This window comes from Lampetra fluviatilis, chromosome 44 (genome assembly GCF_964198595.1).
Source record: "Lampetra fluviatilis chromosome 44, kcLamFluv1.1, whole genome shotgun sequence".
NCBI classification, from domain to species: domain Eukaryota; kingdom Metazoa; phylum Chordata; class Hyperoartia; order Petromyzontiformes; family Petromyzontidae; genus Lampetra; species Lampetra fluviatilis.
Window position 1 is genome coordinate 3,543,214 of NC_136318.1, and position 22,808 is coordinate 3,566,021.

The 22,808-nt window shown below is 53.7% G+C and overlaps 1 protein-coding gene across 1 annotated transcript in view; it reads left to right on the forward strand.

Annotated features, from left to right (window-relative positions):
* Positions 1-5,200: 5,200 nt before the first annotated feature.
* Positions 5,201-22,808, forward strand: part of SLMAP (sarcolemma associated protein) — a 37,154-nt gene continuing 19,546 nt past the window's right edge. Inside the window, exons 1-4 of the mRNA XM_078876458.1 lie at positions 5,201-6,582; positions 19,461-19,608; positions 20,658-20,730; positions 22,450-22,480. Of these exons, the coding sequence (XP_078732584.1) occupies positions 6,391-6,582; positions 19,461-19,608; positions 20,658-20,730; positions 22,450-22,480 (444 nt within the window). The 5' untranslated portion in view covers positions 5,201-6,390. The remainder of the gene's footprint in view (positions 6,583-19,460; positions 19,609-20,657; positions 20,731-22,449; positions 22,481-22,808) is intronic.

Below are 22,808 nucleotides of genomic sequence, written 5' to 3' on the forward strand. Positions count from 1 at the left end.
GCTCACCACTAAGTGGCGGCAACGTCAATACGATGCTTGTGTCAGACCAAGCGTACTCTGACCAGAGAAGCACAGACAACAGACCCCGACACGCAACGAAAGACAGAGGGACAGACTACTGGGCTACACAGGCAGGCAAGCAGACGGAAGGACGGACACGCGCGTTCTGCACCTCGGGCTGCAGCAGCCTCCTTCAGTCTGAAACAGGGTTTACTCATCTTCCCTACAAATGTCACGCAGATTTCCTACACGAGTCGCTCTGTGTGCAACAGTTCCTTTCCAGCCTGTGGTTTCTTCACCTGCGATCGGGTAGGGGGGGGGGAGAGCATGGTAGCGGCGGGGGGAAGGGGTGTCAGTGGCGTCGGTGCAAGCCAGGCTTCCCACGGACGGTTTGCGAGTCGTTACGGTCGAGTCCGTTCACGCGACGTGGAGAACAGCGTCGCAAGGCCCTCGACACCGCGACGCGATCCCCGGTCCGCCCGGGGTTCAACTCCCGATCGGTTTGGGGGGGGGGACACCAAGTGCCGGGCTACGAAGAGGGGGGAGAGTGAAATTGGACAGGGTGGGTTTGGGACCCGTTTCATTGCTTGCACCGTGTTCGTGCCGCACATTCGTGCTATGCCACCGAGACCCACAGACGTTGCGAGGATCGTGATCGTGACCCATCGACTCGCATAGAGACCCGCGGTATGCGTCTGTGTTGAACTGATTTCGCACCGTACGTAGCCGACCGCGTTAATCGAAGGTGCTGATCGGAGACTCGCATAGAGACTCACGGACTAGAATAGGTTCCCATAGACTAACATAGAGCCTATAGACTAACACAATGTGTACAAGCAGTGCATCTGCACCGAGACCCATTGGCCAGGTGGTACCCAAGCACCAGGCTGTGAAGCACGGGGTGTGGAATGTTGGACAGGCTGCCCCAATGCATTCCATACATCGGGACCCTTGCCAGCTGTGCTATTGCTCTTGCACATGGCCTGAATTCAACAATTGTGGCTTTTTAGCCGTGCCGTTTAATTGCCAGTCCCACCACCCGGCCTGTCCGCGTTCACCGCCGCGCCTCCACCTACGATTCGTGAATGTCCATGATCTGGACTTGTGCTGCAGCTGGAGATTTGGTGCCCCGTTTTCTCTCACTCTGGCATTTCTATGAGTCCGAGTTCACGTAATTATTATTGAGCACACGTAAAGCCATCCTAATAGCACAAGGCTACCGCGAAGGCGTTTTGTTTCACATGCAACGGATGCAGGAGGGCGATGTTTCCATGTAATCCCAATTGAGCCAACCGCAGGTATTTTTTTTTTTATAATTTTGGCCGTGTCGCCAAAGCACGATGCCCGACTCTTTTCGAATGGCATCGCGGGATCTTTAATGTCCGCTGTGAAGCAGATGGCGAGTGTTGTACGGTCAATGCACTCCGCAGTAATAAACGGGGCGGCCTGCTGGATTTGAACCGCACAATTTGCATTCATTCATTGATAGTAAATGTATTCATCTTCTTGGTTCTTTCGGTAAAGTCACGTAGATAATAAAAATAAAGCATAATAAAGTAATTATTTTATTCGGTTTAATTTTATTTATTTTATTATTTACCTTCTATAAAATAATTATTGTATAATGTTTAAATTTATTTATTTTATTATTTCCCTTCTTAAAAATAATTATTTTTAATGTTTTATTTTATTTTATTATTTCCCTTCTACGTGACTTTACCGAAAGAACCAAGAAGATGAATCCCTGCAGTAACGAAAGCTTTAAATCGAAAAGTAAATGTATTGTTACGCACACGATTCGATGCACGTATCGTGAGTGAAATAATCAGCGTTAATCGATGCTCACTGGAGGCCCAACACCACACCACTTACTCCATTGGCCCAGACCCAACGTTTGTCCAGGTAAGCACCACCTGAGACGCAACACATGGCTTGTACCAACATCGTTAGATCGCCAATGAAAGTGAATTATGCAGTCACATCACTTACTAAGTATGTTATCACATTATCCACTTTTATCCATATAGCACACAGAAACAGGTACGGCCATTCTAAATGTGTGCCACCTTTGGTGGTGCCGGGCAGAATCTGCTTTGACTCATCGCCGGTTTTACACGTTTACCGATCACCAACTCCGATCAGTTGTGCGTACGATTCCCATGTTTGCATTTCAATCGATGAGACTGCCAATCGCGCCAATGCCTTTTGCCACGGGTGAATGTGCCGTGAGAACGGGCGTTGTAAACATCGATTTAAAAAAAAAAGATTCAACAAGCCGCTCGGCCCGTGTCAATTTTCAACTTTATATTGCACAACGCAAAGAAGCAACCGGGCCCAAGGATCCAATTACCCCGTTAGGCTAACGAGGGCTCACGCCTTGACACACGCCGCTGACACCCGCGCGATTGTGCGCGTCGTGTTCCTGTGGATTTGACTTCGTTGTGGAGGAGGCGGAGGGGTTGTTGGTGGTGGTGGTGTTCGTGGCGGGTGGAGGGCAGGACAGGTGGTGTTGCAGTATTTTTCGGTAAAGTCACGTAGGTAAAAATAAAAAAAAGATTTAACTACACATATTTGTACCTTCTTATTTGACAGGTACTATTCTACTTTACAGAGTGTTGACATCCCCAGCGTTGAACAGTACTGCTATTTGAATTTTTTAGTTGTCAGCCAACAATCGGCCGCAACTCCAAGCTGCGCCCCCCCTGTGCCATTCACATTCAGATAGGCCCCTCCCCCCCTCCCACTTAACTTGTATTTAAGAGCTTGCCTCTTGGATTTTTTCCTCACTTGATACAGTAAATTTAGCTGTGACGGTCCCACCTGATAACGGAGACTTGTGTTGCCTCCGAAACGTCGTGATTTATTATTTAATTTGTATAATAAAAAATGTTTTAATCATTTTATTATTTATTTTTCTTTTTACCTACGTGACTTTACCGAAAAAACCTAAGAGTATGAATCCTTGCAGTCACGAAAGCTTCAAATCTAGAAGTTGCAGTATTTGTTTAAAAATGAGCCGCGCTTCGTCGGAGGCTCGCTCACGTTCGCCACACGCGGGGTCCGTGGGAGTGGCGTCTTGATTTACTTTATACAAACCACGTCATTGGAAATTGCTATTACATTACATGTACAGTATTTACATTTGTGAAGTGAAGTCAACGTCCTGCCCCTTTAGGGGGGCCCTGCCACAGCGGTGCAATGGTCAGGGCACCGCACTTGCGATCCAGAGAGCACCGGTCCCAATCTCCCGGTTCGCTCTACGGGATTGTAATTTTAATCATTGCAGCCAAAGTGTCCATCTGTGTGGGAATTTTCAATGCAAGACGCTCATTTCCGTTGGCCGTCCTGAGCCACTGGTGGAAATTCCACATTCGTATGGCCCGAGACCAGTTACAGGACACGTTTGAAGTATTTTAAATGTAATATTCTACCGGGGTACAAGCTGCTAATGCGTTTGCATAATAACATATATTCCTTATTTCAGTGTATGCAATCTACAACATAACTGTACTCGATGTTGGCGTTTATTTATTTGCGGAAATAAATGTAATCTGCTATGTGGTGTTTTAGTCTACAGGATCGTGCCTTTTTGAATGGGTGCAGACCGCTTTGTAATGGTTACATCGAGTGCCCGATTTTTTAACACCTGCAAAGCCTGCTGTGTACACAATGATCGCCCATCCATGTTGCGGCTGGCCTACAGAACGCATTATTGTACTCTACTCCTATGCTCCGTAGGCTATGCTCTCCACCAGGGCTTAATTTCAGCTGGCCCTGCCTGGGCCCGAGCTCTGGAAAATATCCCCCCCCCCCATCATCATCTACTGAAGCCTGGTCCGCGGGAGTTGGGTTTGTTTTCTCCCATGAAAAATTATTCCATGAGAAAATTGAGCCATTTTTCTTCTCATCCACCTTAATCAACCCGCATTGTCCAGCGTGGTAAAGTATGGGCAAACCTAAAAATATTCATGATATGTTTTTTTATTTGACCAGGTAAGGCCCACTGAGCTATACAGCTGTTTTTCAGAAGCGACCTGGTCATCACAAATGATAGCTCAACGCAGTAGCTTATCACGTGGACATTTCTAGCAGCCCAGCCAAAATAGTCTAAACGCGTGATGTTGATCCTAAATGTGGACGGACAAAAAAAAAACCGGAGGATCCGGAGAAAAATCCACGCGACCACCGGCACAACACGCAAACTCCAAATTAACAGGCGCCAGGGTCGGGATCGAACCCACGCCCTTGCTTGCACACCCAGGCGAGGTAGTTAACATCCTCGCCATCTCGGCGCTCAAATAAACCTGTCCCACCCCCACCGCTGCCACAATTTCAAAGCTGTGGACAGGGCAACAGGGGGGTGTGGAGGGTGCGGGGCTGTAACATTGTGCAGTCTAAATTTTGATTTAAAGCTTTCGTGATTGCAGGAAATCATATTCTTGGTTCTTTCGGTAAAGTCACGTAGAAGGGAAATAATAAAATAAAATAAATATATAACAAGAAAAATTCTCACGACGTTTTGAGCAATCATCATCACACCTGAATTTGTATAGTTTGATATTTTTATTATTTTATTATTTCCCTTCTACGTGACTTTACCGAAAGAACCAAGAATATTGTGCAGTCTGTGCACGTCACGTGGGTCTGTAATTGCGTGCCGGCAGGAACACCGCGTGCGCTTCTGCCGTGATGCATATGCATTGCGATGCTGTCAGGCACCGCCTAGCCCACTCAATACGTCACCCACCACCACTACCACTGACTGGCCTGTCAATCAAAGGCGCGTTCCATTCACAGTTATGGGAGGGGGATTGTAAAGTAACAAGGAGCGACTTAAGCGGGGAAAGGGGGTAACTAACAACGCTCGTCTCGTTAAATATTTTTTTATTTTGCACTGCGATCGGTATACATGTTACAATAGTACCTGCGGGAATTATGCATGTTTTCAGTTAATGTTAAATGCACGATTTTAATGCGTCCACGATTTCAGACTGAAATATCTTTAATTTAAATGTTCGGCCCCCCCCCTCCGTTTACTCGCGAATGGTATCGCCCAACTCGACGAACTCGTCGAGAGGTCCCATTAGAATCCATAGCGCAGATACACAGGAATCCTTCACGCCTCCCTTCGTATTGCATTGGCCGCTGACTACCCACGTGACCGCCAGCTGGCCCAATCGGAACCGCGCTTGCGCCCATCCGCAGTGGGAAATTGAGCGGCCGCAGCGGCCGAGTCGGAGGGTCCCACCGTTCTCTCCTCCCGGATTCCTCCTTCATCTCGTCATCTTAGTTCTCGTCACAGTCTCGGGACCCGCCGTCGGCTTCGCTGGCGCCCAAAGTCCGGCTCGGGGTCTGCGGCGAGAATCCAGCGGGACGGGGGGTAGCGGACGTCCGCTAAAGGTTGGCCGGCACCGACGGCCCCCATCTCGGCCAAACGCCGCAGGCAAAGCCGTAGGCTTCAGGCCTAGTCCTCGGTCTTCCATTACCCGCGGGGGGGGGGGGAGCTGCGGAAGAAGTGAACGTTGACGATCGTCGTCTCCCCTGCGAACGAAGGGGGCGAACATGCGCGGTGGCGGCGGCGACAGAATGTGATGTGAGCGTCGGCGCGGGTTGTGAAGGAGGAGGAGGGAGGAGGTAGGAGGAGGGAGCGGCTCTGTGAGCGCGGCGGTGAATGCTGAAGGGACGCCGCGGGGTTCACGGCTGGCTCCGTGGTGGCGGTGTCGGTGGCGGAGACGAGGGAGACGCAGGTGAGACGCGGGGAGACGGGCACACTCGTGGAGACACTTGGCACGTCGAGGCGCTGAGAGGCGTATGACAGCCGGGAGGGGAAGACACGTGGATGCATTGATGCGTTGCGGGAGACTGGGACGTGGATTCGCGTGGTGGGAACGCGTGGAGCGACAGACGCGTTGAGGAAAGGGGACGGGGGGGGCGGATACTGGAACGCGTGAAGACACGAAGACGACACGGGCAACGCTTGGAGAGAGACACATGTTCGGCAAGACGGGGAGACGGATACGTGGGAGACACGGACGGTGACACGTGAAGACAGAGACGTGAAAACGTTGAGACGGAGGCAGCGATTCGTCGTCGGTACGTGTGCGTAAGACACGGACGCGGAAAAGAAGACGTGGAGATACGCGAAGACCACGCAGATACGGTGGAGTCCGGTCAACACAGACTCGCGGTGGACTCGTCGAGACGCGTTCAGGTGAAGACTCCGTAACGTGGAGACGGAGCCACGGAGATAATCGAGACCAGTGGAATCACACGGAGACCCGGAGTCTCGTCAAGTCCGCAAACCTGCTTCGCCTACAGCGAGACCTCCACTGTTTTTGTTTTCCATTTTTCTTCTCATCCTCCTCCCTGCCACTCACCCCCGAAGAGACAATGCCGTCCGCCCTGGCCGTGTTTACCTGCCGCCCGGCATCGCACCCCTTCCAGGAGCGCCACGTCTACCTGGACGAGTCGGTCAAGATCGGCCGCTCCGTGGCGCGATGCCGACCTAGCCCCAACAACGCCACCTTCGACTGCAAGGTCCTGTCGCGAAACCACGCGCTGCTGTGGTTCGAGAACGACAAGGTAATCGCGATGGCAGTGACGCTGATTGCCGTCGGTGCTGTCAGCCGAGACGACGGTCCCTGTGAGATGCAGGGGAACGTAAAGTGGTCTTGGGTATAAAGCCGAACCCCTAAACCGAAACTTTGAAACCGAACCCCCAACTCTAAATCCCAGATCCCGAAACCATTAACCTTAACCCGAAACCCCAACACTTAACGCGAAACCGCAGCCTTAAACCTCAACCCTAAATCTTAAGCCCTAGCGCCATACCCTGGTACTAAACCTTAACGCCAAACTCCAAACCACAACGCTGAACACTTCAACCCTAAACGCCAACCCTGCCCCTTAACCCATAAACCTCTAAACCGCACCACTAAACCCAAACTCGACTTCTGTTTCTCCAAGACTCGGTAAAATGATAACCAAAACGTACCGGCGATGATTCTGCTGATGATGATGTTGAGATACTGACTAGACCGGGCGCATTCAGGGTGAATTCGCTCGTTGGAATCGTGGTTAGAGGGACTCTTTTTCGCTCTCCCGGTTGGGGCGGGGGGGGGTCGCTGATTTAGTCTGCAGCTTGGCCACCGTCTCGCGAGGTTTAGGCCCGGGATAATTACCTAATTGGCTAATTTGCTCGAGCTCCCACTTCCAAATCTGGGAGGCGTTTGTGTTGTGGCTTAGAGCCCGGTAACCCGGTTGCTTATTAACGCCTCGAGTGGAATTTTACCGCAGCTTTGGCATTTTAAGCAGCAGCAGTACTAGCTCCGCGAGCAGCAGACAGCGGCATCTCTTCAACGGGCTACGACTGCTGACGAGGCTCATGAAAATCTAGCCCGGTGCAGAGTTTTGACAGTTTAAACACTTTCTACGACTGGATAAACATTGGTCTGGATGAAATTTCATAGGATCTTGCATATATCTCTTCCAACACGTCTGGCCAGCGTGGAAGAGTAGGCCAAAAACACCTTTTTGAGGGGTTCTCTAGCACTTCCTCTTGGCAGATGTCCTTCCTCCAGCGGTGGCGCGAGCGAGCTATATGCAGAGCTGCGGCTTTACCTTGGCTGCTCCATGCTTTGCACCTCAACTTTGACACAAACCTGACCTCACGGGGCCAGTCTTTTGCTAATTCCGTGTGGCCGTGACTCCCTTCAAGAGGCGTGAGCTTCAGGGGGATCGTCTGTCAGGCTTTGTGTTTTTGACTTCCGTGTTTATTTTGGAGAAATGTGAGGTCACTTCTTGAACTCCGCTGGGGATCGTGACCTACAGTTTGGGAGACCCCGTACTACAAAGTCGGGATTTCCCTCGTCAGCTGTCACGTTGTAAATTTGTGTAGAGTCGTACATTTAATATTCCCCGGATAAGAAGATTTTCCAGAATGTAAAACGCACAGATGTCTTCTGGAAAATGACTCTGGACGTCTTCTGACATCATTTGTCCTCTTGATTGGTTGGGTATTGCGATGGAGAACCATCTACTGATAGAAAATTCTGAACAACTAGATTAGAACACGTCTTCCGAAAGACAGTGTTACGAAAACTAATTAACAACGGCACTCACCACCGATACTAGCCGTGGTCAGGAATCGATATTGGGTCACCGTGTTCATACCGTAGTGCACTAACCACCGCGCCACCGTGGCGCCCCATCAGGCTGTAAGGTACTGGTAAAGTCACGCGTGCGTGCGCACACACGCGCACATGCGGACTGTGTTTGTGAACAGGCGAGAGCAATTTGAGAAAAGAGACTCTTCAGATATGGAGGAGACCTCGGACGAAAAACAGAGAATGTGCATTGCAGAGTACATCACGGCGGAAAACGAGTAATACTTCTCTTATCGTAAAATCAACCGACATCAGATCATTAAACAATAAACGATGGCCACTGTTTAACGATTCTCCCCACGGCAATCCGATGGATGGGCACGATTCAGGGTCACGCTTTTACGAAGAAAACGACCCTAGCCTGGCTTTGTCAATACCACGCATGGTGCCTCGGGGGAGTGTGCTCACGATACAATGGTCGCTAGGAAGAGTGTCTGTTGCATACAGGGACTGTCTGAGAGTCGTTGTATTCTTTCAACACACAGACCCAAAGGGCCAAAACGTCAAGCAGTCAGCAATAAGCAGCACTGGTATCAAGGTTGTTACAGATAAGAGTTACGAACACGTTGTTTGAATCACAGGTGATTATTGCGAGAGCTTGGGTAAAGGAGATGACGATGGGAGAGGAAATTCCACAGTGGAGCAGTTTGAGGGAAGACGCAGAAAGATGATTGAGACCTGCGGTGTGGTGAGTGGATAGGCAGGTGAGTGGGTGGGTGAGTTCTTGTGACCTGCGGTGTTGGTGGTCGATCACAGTGCGGTGGATGAGACTAAATATCCATTCTGGTTGACCGGAACCTCAACAGGCGGATAGATCAATGCGTGAAGTCTACGGCAATGTTAACTTTGCTCGTAGCGATAGATGAGTGGTGACTGATCACCGTTGAACGAGTCACTGGAGCGATAAATCCGAGAGTGCCGTATCATCACTTACCCCGACTCCTTCACGATGAATTCTATCAAGTGCAGTGAGGTAGGAAACTGGGTGCTTCACCCAAGATATGACAACAATATAAATGAGTGTGTGTGTGTGAAGAGAGCGAGTGTGTGTCCGGTGGAGAGAGCGTCACTTCCTTTGAGAGTCTCGGCCGAAGAGCGAGTCTGCTCGACAGTGTTTTTGAGAGAGTTAAGTTTACCTGCCGATTACCGTAGCTGCGTGGACCCGTGGCACGAAGACCCCACCACAACTGGTGCACGACCACAACCGGCAAACATCACATCGCCAAAGCCACGATCGTTTTGCCGTAGGAGAAACTTTTGGCTCGTTGGTTTTGTGCCGGCCATACCGGCAATGATGGACGACACCTCGGCATGCTCCAGAATGCACAACGGAGCCAGGAAGTGGTTGGGGGGGTGGACGGCCGTCGGTATGGTGGCAGGGGGGCTACACTTACCTTTCCAAATTTGCGCACAGCAGGCTTATTTTTAGAATTCGTGGCAGTGGGGGGGGGAGTCTGTTGACATCGCCGCCGCCGCCTCGGCGAGTAACAAATGTGGACAGTCTGCCGGTCTCAACGGTGGTGGAGGAGGGCCGGTCGCTTGGTTCCTGTAATTCATTTAAATGTCCGTCGCAAGTGCCGACGGAACAAGGCAACCGCTGTTAATTTCGTGCAACGTTTTTTTTGGACGGCGTTGGCGGCGGTGTCGGAGCCGGGAACACCGCCCTCCCCACCCTCCACACCCCCCCCCCACTCTCACTCGGGGGAGATTGAAACGCCGTGACAAATCGTAGCGCCGCAGGGAAACGAGTGGCCCGGAGATCGGAGATGCCGAGCCGGCTCTGCTGAGAACCTGCGGTCGAATCCTGGTCTCAGCAGCCGCCTGTGCTTGTACGGCGCTCTCGAGTGGAGCGAGTCGTTTCAGCCGGATCACCGGACTCGCATTGCGTATTCCGCCCGTCGCACGTCTGCCCTGACCAGTTAACCGTCTGCAGTGTATGCAGTGTGGTGGTGAAACTGTCATTTCGTACACAAGTTCACAAATCCGACCTGTTCGCTTATCTGCCTATTTTCCAGTCCCGAGCGAGTCGGACGTGCACCGTTGGACTGTATTTGGTTTTACCGCTTGCGCACCATCGCTTTGGATTAATTTGATTTTTTTCCTTCTCTACTCACGTTTGGTTATCACGAGTCTAAGTCGTCTTGAACCTTACCCCCAGCCCTTTACTGACACTGCGGTGCAACGGTCAGAAACAATGGAGAAAGGTTTCTTGAATCCCCCCCCCTTACCGCCGCTTGTCCACTCAGTCAAGCAGTCACTTTAAGATGTTTCTTGTTCATGTTTTTGTTTTGTTGCGGTTGCACCCGAGTCAAGAGCCGCATGGCTCACAGGGTTATACCTAATAAATGAAACTGAAAACTGAAACTGAAGGACCATGTGGTGGGTACTCCCACCAGTGTGGAAGAGCCAACCAAATGCCCTCTATAAAGGGGCTCTCTCCAGAGCTTCCTCTTCTGCCAGCAGTGGCGTGAGCAAGCAGTTGCAGGGCTGCACTTTTAGCGCAAGCTCTCACTTCCTTGAACGTTACACCCAGCTCTGCCCCTCCAGAGAGACTTTCGACTGCGTTGGCTGGTCACAGAATAAGGAATAAGTGACTTTGGCCGAGTGATTGTGAAGAGGCCTTTAACCTTGAGTGGTTGAGCGCTTGAGAATTTGTTTCGAGCGCAGCGCTGTTACAAACGCTGGATGGTGCGGTGGATTCTGCCCCTTGGCACACGCGGGGTGGCGGGGTGGGGGAGGCGTATCCACTGGGTGTCGCGGTTGTCCGGACACCCACCGTATGTTTAGATGTGACTACGAAACACCCACAGAATGTTTAGATATGGCTAAGAGACGCCCACAGAATGTTTAGATATGGCTAAGAGACACCAATAGAATGTATAGATGTAGTTTTAGAGACGCCCACAGCATGTTCAGACACGACTAAGTGATGCCCACAAAAATGTACAGAAAATTCGTGACATTTTGAGCCGCCGCTTTTCACCGATCCACAAGGCGGTGTCGGTGATGATTGCACCGATGCGGCAATGCGCACACGCGCACAAACACTCTGGCCCCGTCCCGAGTCGGTGAACGGGGGAGGGAACGCGTCCGAGAGTACGTCCACCGAGGAGATGGAGGCATGAAACCAACTCGCGTGCGGGTGCCCAGTAGATGACTACATCACAGCATCGTGAGAGGTGGTGGCGGTGGCTTGGGGATAACTTCAACCAGCAGTGGATTAACTACGCGTGATAAAGACGGTGAAAGCACAGAACTCTAGATTTGAAGCTTTCGTGACTGCAAGGATTCATACTCTCAGGTTTTTTTGGTAAAGTCACGTAGGTGAAAAATAAAAATAAAATTAATAAAAGTAATAATAGAAATAAAATAAAAAAAAATCACGACGTTTCGGAGGCAACACAAGTCTCCGATTAAGGTGGGACCGTCACAGCTAGATTTACTGTATCAAGTGAGGCAGAGATTCCAAGATACAAGTTCTTAAATACAAGTTAAGGGGGAGGAGGGGGGGGGGGCTTATCTGAATGTGGTAGCCAATGAATGGAACGTATTGGGAGGGGGGTGGGCTAAAAGAGAACAAAAGGTGTATGTGGACCTGTTTGTGCACAAGCACCTGTTGGTGCACATGCTAGAAGAGAACGAAAATGCCCTCTTATTCGCAATACAGTGAGGGACGAACTTGGCTCTGCCTGTAATCTTCCCAGTAACCACCGGGAACAACTCACTTGCAGGACTGCTGGAATCGAACTCGAGTCAACGGGTTCGTAGTGCAAGAAGCTAACCGCTGCACTGCTACAAGACAACAATCCCACATGCAGCCTCAACAGTGTTGTCAGCGAGCACCTGTGAAGGTTGGCACGTGCAGACACCACATGAGGGCGTGGGTAGCCAGCACCGTGCCCGGCCACCTTTGTCTCACCAGTGATGTTTACTACACACCACACTACGTACTCATTTGAGGCTGAGTCGACCGAGGGGAGGAGGCCCAAGACCGGTTCCGATGATCGTCACTGGTGTTGGTGTTGGTGGCCATGAGCTGGAATCGAACTCGGGTCTCTGCCGCATTCGTAGCGCAGCGCGCTTACCGCTCCGCTATCGCCCCCCGTGTGTTTAGCGTGGATGTGTGTGTTTATGTAAGACCACATTCACATGCCGCACACGTCTATACCGGCGGCTCTACACACATGCTTATATATGGTACAAGCATATTTTATTTAAATGAATGCTCTACTCATTCCGGCAACAACGCAGGAGGCGCCAAGATGTTCAAACACCAAAGAGACACCTATATATACTACAAAGCATTGCATTTTCATCAACCACATAGACCTGCGGCAGAGGAAACAAACAAACATGCCCCGACAATAACCCACGCACAGTCCCTGAAACTGATTGGCCTGCACCAGAGATGGCAGCCTTTTTATGGCCTTGTCCCACCAGTTGTAGACCAAAGAACGCAACAAGGTGAACAATACTCCCCACACAACAACAACCGCCATTTGCCACTAAGTGGTGGTGATGTCAACATAGTGCTTGTACCAGGCTATGTGCACTTCAAGGCCACGTGAAGTGTCGAACACCTGCTGGCAGGAGGTGACGGGACAGACCCAGGTGCCGTGGGTTGATTGACTGAGATAATTGGCAGATGCACCACCTGTACTCCCTACTGTGTCAAATTCCTGTGTTTTATCTACCCGGCACTCCACTCGTTGTTGTGAGCGTTGCTCCTTTGCCCTCCGTTGTTGCTGGAGGGCAACTGCTTCCCAACTGCCCAGTAGCAGCGTCCTTCACGAACCTCCTGCACAGAGCCCGATCTTGACACCGCTGGTCATTGGAAAGTCCATCTTTGGAGCTTACGTTCACTCACGTACACTGACACACACTGACACGCACCTGAACACACGCACACAGCTACCGCACTGCCAAGGTTTCCTTTAATCCGGAGAGTGCGGTAACCACCCGGCAGCGTTCGCTCGCATGGGATGGCGGCCCTCCAGCTGTGGCCTCCGCCCCTGTTCCTCGTTCCTCCCTGCCCGGCCATTCGCGACGTCACCGCACGTTTCACCGAGTCGCGGTTATCGGCACCGCGAATAGCGTCGGTTGGGACCCGCGCTTTGCTCACGAACACCGGGAGGGCCACGTTGCCGAGCGGCGAGCAGGGGCGTCGTTTAAAAATAAAGACGGAACCGCCGAGGAATGGGGAAGTGTTGTTGCCGTCGCGGAAGGAACGCAAGCCGAACGACCCGAACTCTTGCGTGGGTAAAACCGTCGGGTTTCCGCGCGGTACCGGCCGACGCGTGCCGCTAATCGTGGCGATTTCTGCAAAGGTGTGAGCGAGCGCCGAACACGGTGGGACGCGAGTCGTCGCGCCCATCGTGTCCGGTATGAACGTGTGTGCGTGCGTGCGTGTGCACGCGTGTAAGTGAGCGTGCGTGTGTGAAACAAGTCAAAACAAAGTGGGGGGTGCGATTTAAACTGTGGGGTCACTAGGGTAACTCTCCATGTCAGGTGGCCCTGGCGCGGCGCCTAAATAGGTTGTATTTTATTTTTATATTTGTGCGTCACCCCGTGAAGCGTGGACGAGAGATGCATGCTTGGAATTACACAGAGAGAGAGGAGCAAGAGGATCGCATGTTGATCAGAGGTCATAGTTCGAGTTGTCTTGTTGATGTTCGTCCAGCAGTGTGTGTATGTTGAACTTCTTTCGCACCGTACGTAGCCAACCGTGCTTAATCGGAGGTACGGGGAAAGGACAACAAATTCAACACAAAAATCACTTCGAAAGAAATTCCTTTTCAATGTTGATTTAAAAGCGCATAGCTCCAGCGGGTTCTTAATATCGGAAGGAAGAACGTTCCAGATGGCCGCAGAAGCGCATCTGAAAGCGTGCGAGCGTGGAACCGATAAACAAGGCAGAAGTTGGTGCTTTGGATGACACTGGGAGACAGGAGAGGAGTCACTTGTGATGAAGGTGCAATGGCTGGATTACTCCACTACTGGCGGAAGGGGCCTCCACTACAGGATACGTTTGCCTACTCTTCCACGCGTGCCACACGTTTTGGAAGAGGTGTGAGCACCTATACTTTACCCCACCGCACGCAACCTGGCAATCCACGAACCGTGGCGAGTTCCCATGTACGCTGCTGGGAGGACAGAGGCAGCTGAGAGGGAGGGGGGTGGGTGGCAGGGGGGTAGAATTGAAGAAAGTGGCCCTCTTGTTTCAACCGCCGTACCGAGAAATGGAATCGTACGGAATGCAAATCCATCGCGATAACCGTGACACCACCAGACAAACACAAGTCGGAGACATAGGGGCGCCACGGTCGCTAGGAGATGTTAACTCCCTCGCCTTCGTATGAATGAGGTCGTGGGTTCGATCACGACCCTGACACCTGCTGTATATTTGGAGTTTGCGTGGATTTTTCTCCGGGTCCTCTGGTTTTTCTCTCCACATTTAGAATCAACGTGCGTTTAGAGTCTCTGGCCGATTAAAACATCTCCACACGGTAATTCACTTTGTTGAGAAATCATTTGTGGCCTGGTCGCTTCTGAAAACGAGCAAAACTAGCTCGGCGGGCCTTACCTTGCAAAACAAAAATAGTAAATGGGGCGGTTGTGAAGAGTGGCGCGTGGGGTGGGACGGTGGCCGTGGTCGACGCGAACGTCGCAGCGGCAGCCAAGGCAAAAGGAACGCGCACCGCGGAGATGGAGCCGTAAATCTGCTCGCCGTGCAGGCGCCGAGAGGCGGGATGGTCGCGTTGGGAGACCGTGGCGACGACCTAGGGAGGCCTTCGAAAGGCAGTGGATCGACCACGGCTGCTGATGATGACAAAGGATGTCCGCTGACGTTGGTTTCGGCGTCAGCTGAGGTCACGGGGAAGCGCCGCTGCTACAGCTCTAGAATTTCGAGGCGAATATTGCCTGTCATCAGATTTTTCGGCAGAAGCGCCCTGTGTGTGTATGCGCGTGTTTTTGTATGTGTGTGCGTTGAACTTCTTTCGCACAGTATGTAGCCAACCGTGCTCATCAGAGGCGCGCGTGTGTGTTTGCGTCTCAACCAGCGATGCGGGTAAATCTCCAGGCAACATATTGTTGTCTCTGTTTTGTCCTGATGCAAATCTGACCTTCATATAGTTTAGCGATAAGAACGTGACTGGGGAACTGGGCAGCGATGCGTCGCAGACACGGAACCGGAGTCCCGGGTTTGAATCTGGGTTTCAACCGCCCCACTCTCAAAGAGACCCGTAGACTCGCATAGAGACTCATAGACTTGCGTTGAGACCAACAAACTCGCGTATAGATCCTTAGACCCACATAGAGACCAGTGGACTCGAATAAATACTCATACATTTTCTTAGCTATCCACAGACTCACATATTGACCTTGCATAAAGATCCACCTACTCGCGTAGAGACTCGGTGTAGCGAGTCCCTGCCGTCAAAACAAACACGTTTTGATTGTGAAATCAGTGCGTCGTCATAGCCATAACGACGCCGACGATGATCGTGTCGCCAACAAAAGTGAGCTGCAGGCCGGGAGCAGCGGAATGGAACGAGTGAACTCTGACCGGCGGTTCGGTGGGGGAGGGGGGGATTCACCCAACCGCGGTCGCGTTTCTTCACCAATCGGCGATCCTGCGGCCATGTCAGACCGAACGCCTGCGTGCCGGGCCGACGTCGGCTCTTGATTTGGCTCGGCCAGTGCAGAAACTTGCAGTGAAACCGGCCAATGGGCACCAGGTGTGGGCACCATTCCTACTCCGTGACTCACAGCATCGCCGCCGCCACGTCTACGCTCGTAGCCACCCGCCTGTGTTGGTCTGCGCGTGTGTCAGCGTGTGTCAGCGTGTGTGTCAGTGTGTGTCAGCGTGTGTGTCAGTGTGTGTCAGTGTGTGTCCGCGTGTGTCAGCGTGTCAGCGTGTGTCAGTGTGTCACCGTGCGTCAGTGTGTGTCAGTGTGTGTTTGTGTGTGTGGGGAGCGGTCGTGTAACGGTTAGCGCTGCACTGTGCTATGAACCCCTGCGAATTAGAATCCCGCTCACGGCCAACACCAGTGACGATTACCTGAACCGGTCCTGGGCCTCTCCCCTATGTCGACTCAGCCTCAAATGAGTACCTGGTGCGGTGTGTAAACATCGCCACTGGGGAGACAAAGGCGGCCGGGTGTGGTGCTGGCCACCCACCCCCTCGTGTGCCGTGCCGGCGTTGATAGGTGCTCGCTAACAGAACTTGCCCCTACAGTCTGTTAAGGCTATACGGGGGATCTTTGTGTTTTGTGTGTAGATCAGTGTTTGTGTGTGCTGGTCAGTGTTTGTGTGTGTTGTGGGTCAATGTTTGTGTGTGTGTCTGTAAGTCAGTGTGTGTGTGTAGGTCAGTTTGGGGAGTGGTGGCGCAGCAGTTAACGCACTGCGCGACCAACCCTGCGAGCCAAGTTTGTTTGCCGCTCACGACCAATAACGGTTGCGAATGTCTGAGCCGGTCATGGGCCTCGCCTAAGTTAACTCGGCCTTAAATGAGTACCTGGTGCAGTGTGTAGCGGTCCGCTGGCTGGAACGCCGCCGCTGCTGCATTGGCAGCGGTCCACAAGCGTAACGAAAACAACTCGACACTTTCAACGATAACAACTGTTTTGTGCGTCGCCTTACAAGGAAAAGTGTACGATAGGCGACGTTTCTGGCGGAGGCCCTTTTTCATGCATCCAGAGGTCGCCAGTTGGGCGCGGCAGTTGACACAGCGGGGCAAGTTTCCTTAAACGATCGGCAGGCCGCGCGTGGTTGAGGGGGTAAAGCGTGGGTGCGTCCACCTCTCCCGAGCCGTGTGGCCAAGGTGGAGGAGGAGTAGGCCAAACGCCTTCTTAGAGCGTTTCTAGAGCTCCCTCCAACGGAGGCTCCTTCCGCCAGCAGAGGCCAGCCATTGCAGGGCTGCGCCTTTACCGTCACCTCCCTCCAGCTCATGAGCCATGCAATGATTTTTCCATTCTCTGACGGGTCGAGCAATGGGTTCGATAGTCAGCAGAGTCATCGATTGCTTGGGTTTTAATCGGTAGAGCCCAGCCCTGGGCCGTCCGATTTTTCAAGATATTTCACTCCGGGCTGCTACCGCAGCTTCAGCGTTCAAAAGCGCAAGCCGGGAACGGTCGCGTTTCGAGCGGCGATTGAATTTCGGCACCTTTCCGGCAGAATCCGCACTTTCCGGCGACGAGTTCGGTCGTTGAGAAGCAAGTTGGGTGTTGCGCCGTTCCCGCGGTCTGCACGCTGGGTGGTTTTGCCGCGGCGGTGGCGGCGGCGCAATGACAGCGATGTGTAACGCCATGCCGGCTATGGTGCAGTGTCACCGCACTGCTGATAAGCACCTTGAGCAGCGTCCCTGCACAGTAGTGCTTCTTCCTGATTGTGTGTTGTCCGTGTGTGTGTGTCTCTTGGTGTCCGATTTATGTGTCTGTGTGGGAATGCGTATGTGTGTGTGTGTTTGTGCCCATGTGTGCCCATTCATTTACCCAATAAATCGGTCACTCAACAATCCACCCACCCCCATTAACATACAAGCTCAACCCACCATCCCACCTATCCACCTCGCCCAGATACTCACCCGCCCACCCACACAGTTATCCACTTGCTCGCCCACTTGTTCACCCACTCGTTCAAATAATGATCACCCATAGACCCACATGCTTCCTTGCATACCCACTCACCTAATCACTCTTTCAGATACCCACTCAATCAGCCACTCGCCCACCTACTTATTTACACACTCGCTCACCTCCAACCCACTCATTGATTCACTTGCTCGCTTGCGCCTCCCACCCCCCCCTCACTCGCACACCTGCTCATTCACCCACTTATTAACATACTCACTCGCCCACACACCCAGTCACTCAAGACAAAGACCCCTCCGTATAGCCTAAACAGCAGACTGTTAGCAAGCACCTTTGACGGCCTGTCACGGCACACGAGGAAGTGGGTGGCCAGCACCACCTTTGTGTCCCTAGTGGCGATGTTTCCACATCGCACCAGCTACTCATTTGAGGCTGAGTCGACCTAGGGGATGCCCAGGACCAGTTGAAATAATCGTCGACCTCGCCCATTCACCCACTCATCCATTCACTCAAACACTCATCCACCTCCCCGCTCGTACACTCGCTCAGCCACCCGTCCTCTCGGTCTGATAAGTAGGCAGTAAAGATGTCATCCGCGTCAATTGGGTTCAAAGGTTCCTTGCCCCGTGTATCTTTTCGTGTGTGGAGGTTTATTAAGGTCCACTGTGTTCACCAGGTGGTGGGTCCCGCCGCTTGGCTCGCTACGAATCTCTCCGAGTGATTCATCTCGACGGCCGTCTGGCTCAACAAGGGGGCATTTGGAGCAGCAGTGGTGACAGCACCATGGCCCCCACAGCGAGAAATGTTCAGGTTTCATTCATGGCTCGGGCGCACTTTCTGCGTTCTCCCCGTATGTGGGTTTCCGAATTGGCGTAGTGGCACCTCTTTGCGGCCACATCTCAGCACGCTGTACGTTTTCGTGTCTGTGAATTCCTGGTTCTCTCGGTGAGTCTATCGGTCTCGAGCGTAGCGGTGCGTGCGTGCGCTGTACCTACGCAGGAAATCACGCTGGTGTCAGTTGTGCAATCGTTGCGATGCACGCACATGAAGACAAAGATCCCCCATATACTTTTACACACTGTTGGGGCGCAAGTGTTGTTAGCGAGCACCTATGAAGGCCGGCACGGCGCACGAGGGGGTGGGTGGTCTGCACCACACCCGACCGCCTTTGCCTTCACAGTGGCGATGTTTAAACACCGCACAAAGGTGCTCAGGACCGATTCAGATAATCGTCACCGGTGTTAGTCATGAGCAGGAATCAAACTCTGGTCATCGGGTTCGGTAACCACTGCACAACCGCAATCCAGACCGACGCACGCACGGACACACCGGCAAATACACATTTGTACTCGCACAACTACACGGGAGTACAAATGTGCACACGGTCGTTCGCACAGACAGACACGTGCACTTACTCGCCAAAAAAGGCACGCCTGTGTGTGTGCAATTCACCACTTCCCCCCGTGAGCTGTACAGAGCTGTGAGTGCTTGTGGCGTCGGTGAGCACCTATTAAGGCCAGCATGGCACACGAAGGGAACGCCAGGCCAGCATCGTGCCCGGCCGCCTTTGTCTTCCCAGTGCGGATTACGTCAACACGGGAACTACCACGGATTAACTAACACCGTGCGGCACGTCGTGCCATTTCCTCTCACTCCCTCTCTCTCTCTGTGCCTCTCGCTCGCTCTCCGCGTGCGCGCGCAGTTCTACCTGCAAGACACCAAGAGCAGCAACGGGACGTTCGTTAACAACCAGCGGCTGAGCAAGGGCTCGGAGGAGAGCCCGCCCTACGAGATCCTCTCCGGAGATGTCATCCAGTTCGGCGTGGACGTCATGGAGAACTCGCGGAGGGGTGAGCGATTGACGGGGGCCGGTGGGGGGGGGGAGGGGGGGCCGATGCTGGGGGTCGTCGCGGTGATTCGGGGTTCACGGCGACCCACCGGTCGGTGGCGCTTCCGCCACTTGTTGCAGAAGTTCGCGGCTCGAACCCTGCCGGCCACCGGGAAAACAGGCGGCGCGGTCTGCTCTCGCTACCGGTGGGCGCGCGATACCCCGAGGTGGCCGCGCAGGAAGAGGACCCCCCTCCCGCGGGGCGTTCTCGGACGCGAAGCGCTGCTGCTTTGCCGTGCGAGAGATCCGATTGGACCCTCGGGGGGTGAATGTGGGCCAATCGGCGGCAGCCCGATCGGGGCAGCGCCGGGGCGACAAAAGAACAATATCTCTCCCGTTAAAAGGATAACAAATTGCAGAACGAAATCCGCGCCACGTGGGGCACGAGGCTAACCCACCCCCACCGGTTACCACGGCTGCAATGCGTGTCCATGCCTCGTGTCAATGCGCTTGTTGGTAAGGCATGGGCTTCATGCTTGTTGACTCGGCCTCAATGAGTGCTGGGTGCGGTGTGTAGTAAACATCGCCACCGCGGAGACAAAGGCGGCCGGGCATGGTCCTCGCCACCCACCCCCTCGTGTGCCGTGCCGGCCATCATAGGTGCTCCCGAACAGCACTTGCCCCAACAATCTGTTACAAGCTATACGGGGGATCTTTGTCTTTGTTGTGTTTTAGTAAGGTGTGTTTCACATTGTGTATTAGTGAGTGTTACCGCAACACGTTGCAAGCGTTCCCTGATCCACACTTATTTTCCTGCGCAGTATCCACACTGCGGCATAACATCAGTGACTCATATCTCAACCAATTTGTGGCCTCCTCTCAGTCGATGTAGCCTTACACAAGTACCTGGCCAGCATTGGGGACACAAGGGCGGCCAGGCGCGCTGCTGGCCACTCGAGCCCCTCGTGCGCTGCCGTCGGCCTTCCCAGGTGCTCGCCGAGGTGCGGCACTTGGCCACGCGCTCCGCTGAGGCCACACGGGGGGCATCTTTGTCTTTGTGTGTGGCTGCAGTGACGCACAGCTGCATCATCTCGGCCGTGAAGCTGTTCCTGCCGGACGGCGCGGAGACGCGGAGGAGAACCGAGTGCGTGACGCGCCACCGCCCCGACCGCTCACGTTGCCTGTGCCGCGCGGTTCCACTCGCTTGCGGCGCCGCTCTGCGTCCTGGGGGGGAGGGAGGTGGGGGGGTGGTGGTTCCTGCTCAAATAGAAACCGGCCCGGGGTGGGGACGCTGCGCTATCTGGACGCCCCTCCCGCCACCTCCCACCGGGCTCGCGCCTTGGGGGAGCGGTGACCGCCCCCCCCCCTCCCTCCACCGGGGGGTCCTGTGCATTGCTAGAACTCTGGGGGGTTGGGCGGGGGTGCAGTTACTTCCGTGGCCGTATCGCTCCCGCTCTCTCTAATTATAACGAGCGCTTCATTAAGGCATCCTGTCACTCTGGGCCGCTCACGGGGGTTGTTGGTTGGCCGTACTTCACCGTGCTGATCAGTGCGGGTCGGTGAACGGGGAGCCGGTGTGTCGGTGTCGCTCGAATATTGATTTTGTCCGTGGCCGAGAATTGACCTTGCGACGCCAAGTTTAAAGCGGTGCGAGTGCGCTAACCGCTGCGCCACCGCTCCACGCGTGCGCCCGCCCAACGCCGTGAATAAGGCCGGCTGCTTGGCCCGTGAAGCAATATCCGAGCCCTTTAACAAGATCGCCCGCCCCTACAAGAGCCGCCCCCCGCGTGTGACATCACAGAGCCCCAGAACGCCCCCTGGCTCCAGATGCCAATAATAACCCCGACGTAAACAACGTCCCCCGTCGTCCCGGAGTCGTCTACCCACACAAAACGTTTAAACAAAAGCGTACTTCCCATCGGCGACTACGTGGCATTCTGGGAGTGGATCTTCACCGGTTTCACCGGAAGCAAAACTGTGAGATGGGTTTTGAGATTCAGTGTCTCATCAGCAGAAGAGTGAGGCTCACCTGAAGCGGTGCTGGTGAATTGCCAGATCAGGAGCAGAATATTGATTTATTTATCTTGGAGGAATTCGATGAGTTTACAGTTGGGGTGGGGGGGCAGGTCATAACATACAATACAAAAAGCACGGATAGGAGTGTGCAATGTATAAGAAAGGTAAACAAATCACAAAAATACAAAAGAAACTCGACTATTTTTATCTTATCAGGTAAAGCCCACTGAGCTATATTAGCTTCTTTCTCAGAAGCGGCCTGGCCATCACAAGGGATAGCTCAACCTAGTGGCTTAACACGTGGAAATCTATAGCACCCAATTACGTGGGTTGTGGTAAAGAACAGATTGGTTGCGAGTTGCGGGGCTCTGCTCTGTTGGCTTGGGGTTGCCTCCGGTCCCCCGCCCCCCGCTCACCGCGTAGCCCTCGAGCTCACCTCGAGTTCCGCAGCTTGGCAGCCCAGCCGATCGCGGCGGCGGGTGCCACAGGGAGCCGCCCGGCCTGGCCTCCGGATCGGGCTGCCTCGCCCGCCCACCGTGCACCTTGACCTCCCGTCGGCAAAATTGCCGCGCGCGTAAACAAGCGGCGCGCATTCCGCGGCGCTGACGCGGCTCGCTCGCGGGAACCGAGCAAACCCGAAGATCGAGATTTGGCCCGCGCGCAGTTGGAAGATCGCGCGTCGCCCAGGGGAAGGGGGCGCGGAGGCTCGGTGAAAACTGTAAACGCCACGGCCGTGCCGGCGTCGCAGCGGGACTTGACGCAGCGTTGTCTCTCTATCTGCGTGTCCCCCCGTCTCGACCCCCCCCCCCGCCCACCAACCCCCCCCCCCGTGTGTCTCTCTGTGCAGGGTATCGGTCTCCGCGATGACGCTGGAAAAGGTGAGCGCTCCCAAGGCCGCGCGCGTTGCGTTAATTTGTTTTGCTCGCGTTTCCGCGGCCGGCTGCCGGCAGGAAGTGGAGGCCGCTGGGCCGCCCCCACGTTGGCTGCCTCACGTCACCTGATGCTCCCGCGGGGAGCGCGGGTGACACCGGGGTGACCGCGCCCGTGCCGGGGCCGGCTGTGGTGATCGCGTAGAGATAACCCCCACACGTGCCTGGCTGTGGGATGGGTCTCGGAAGGTGGCAGCGTAGAATAGGTCGGTTTGTGAATCCGTCTGTGCGGGGTTTGAGTGTTATCCCCCGCTGTGTTTGGTGGGGTATCTCCGGC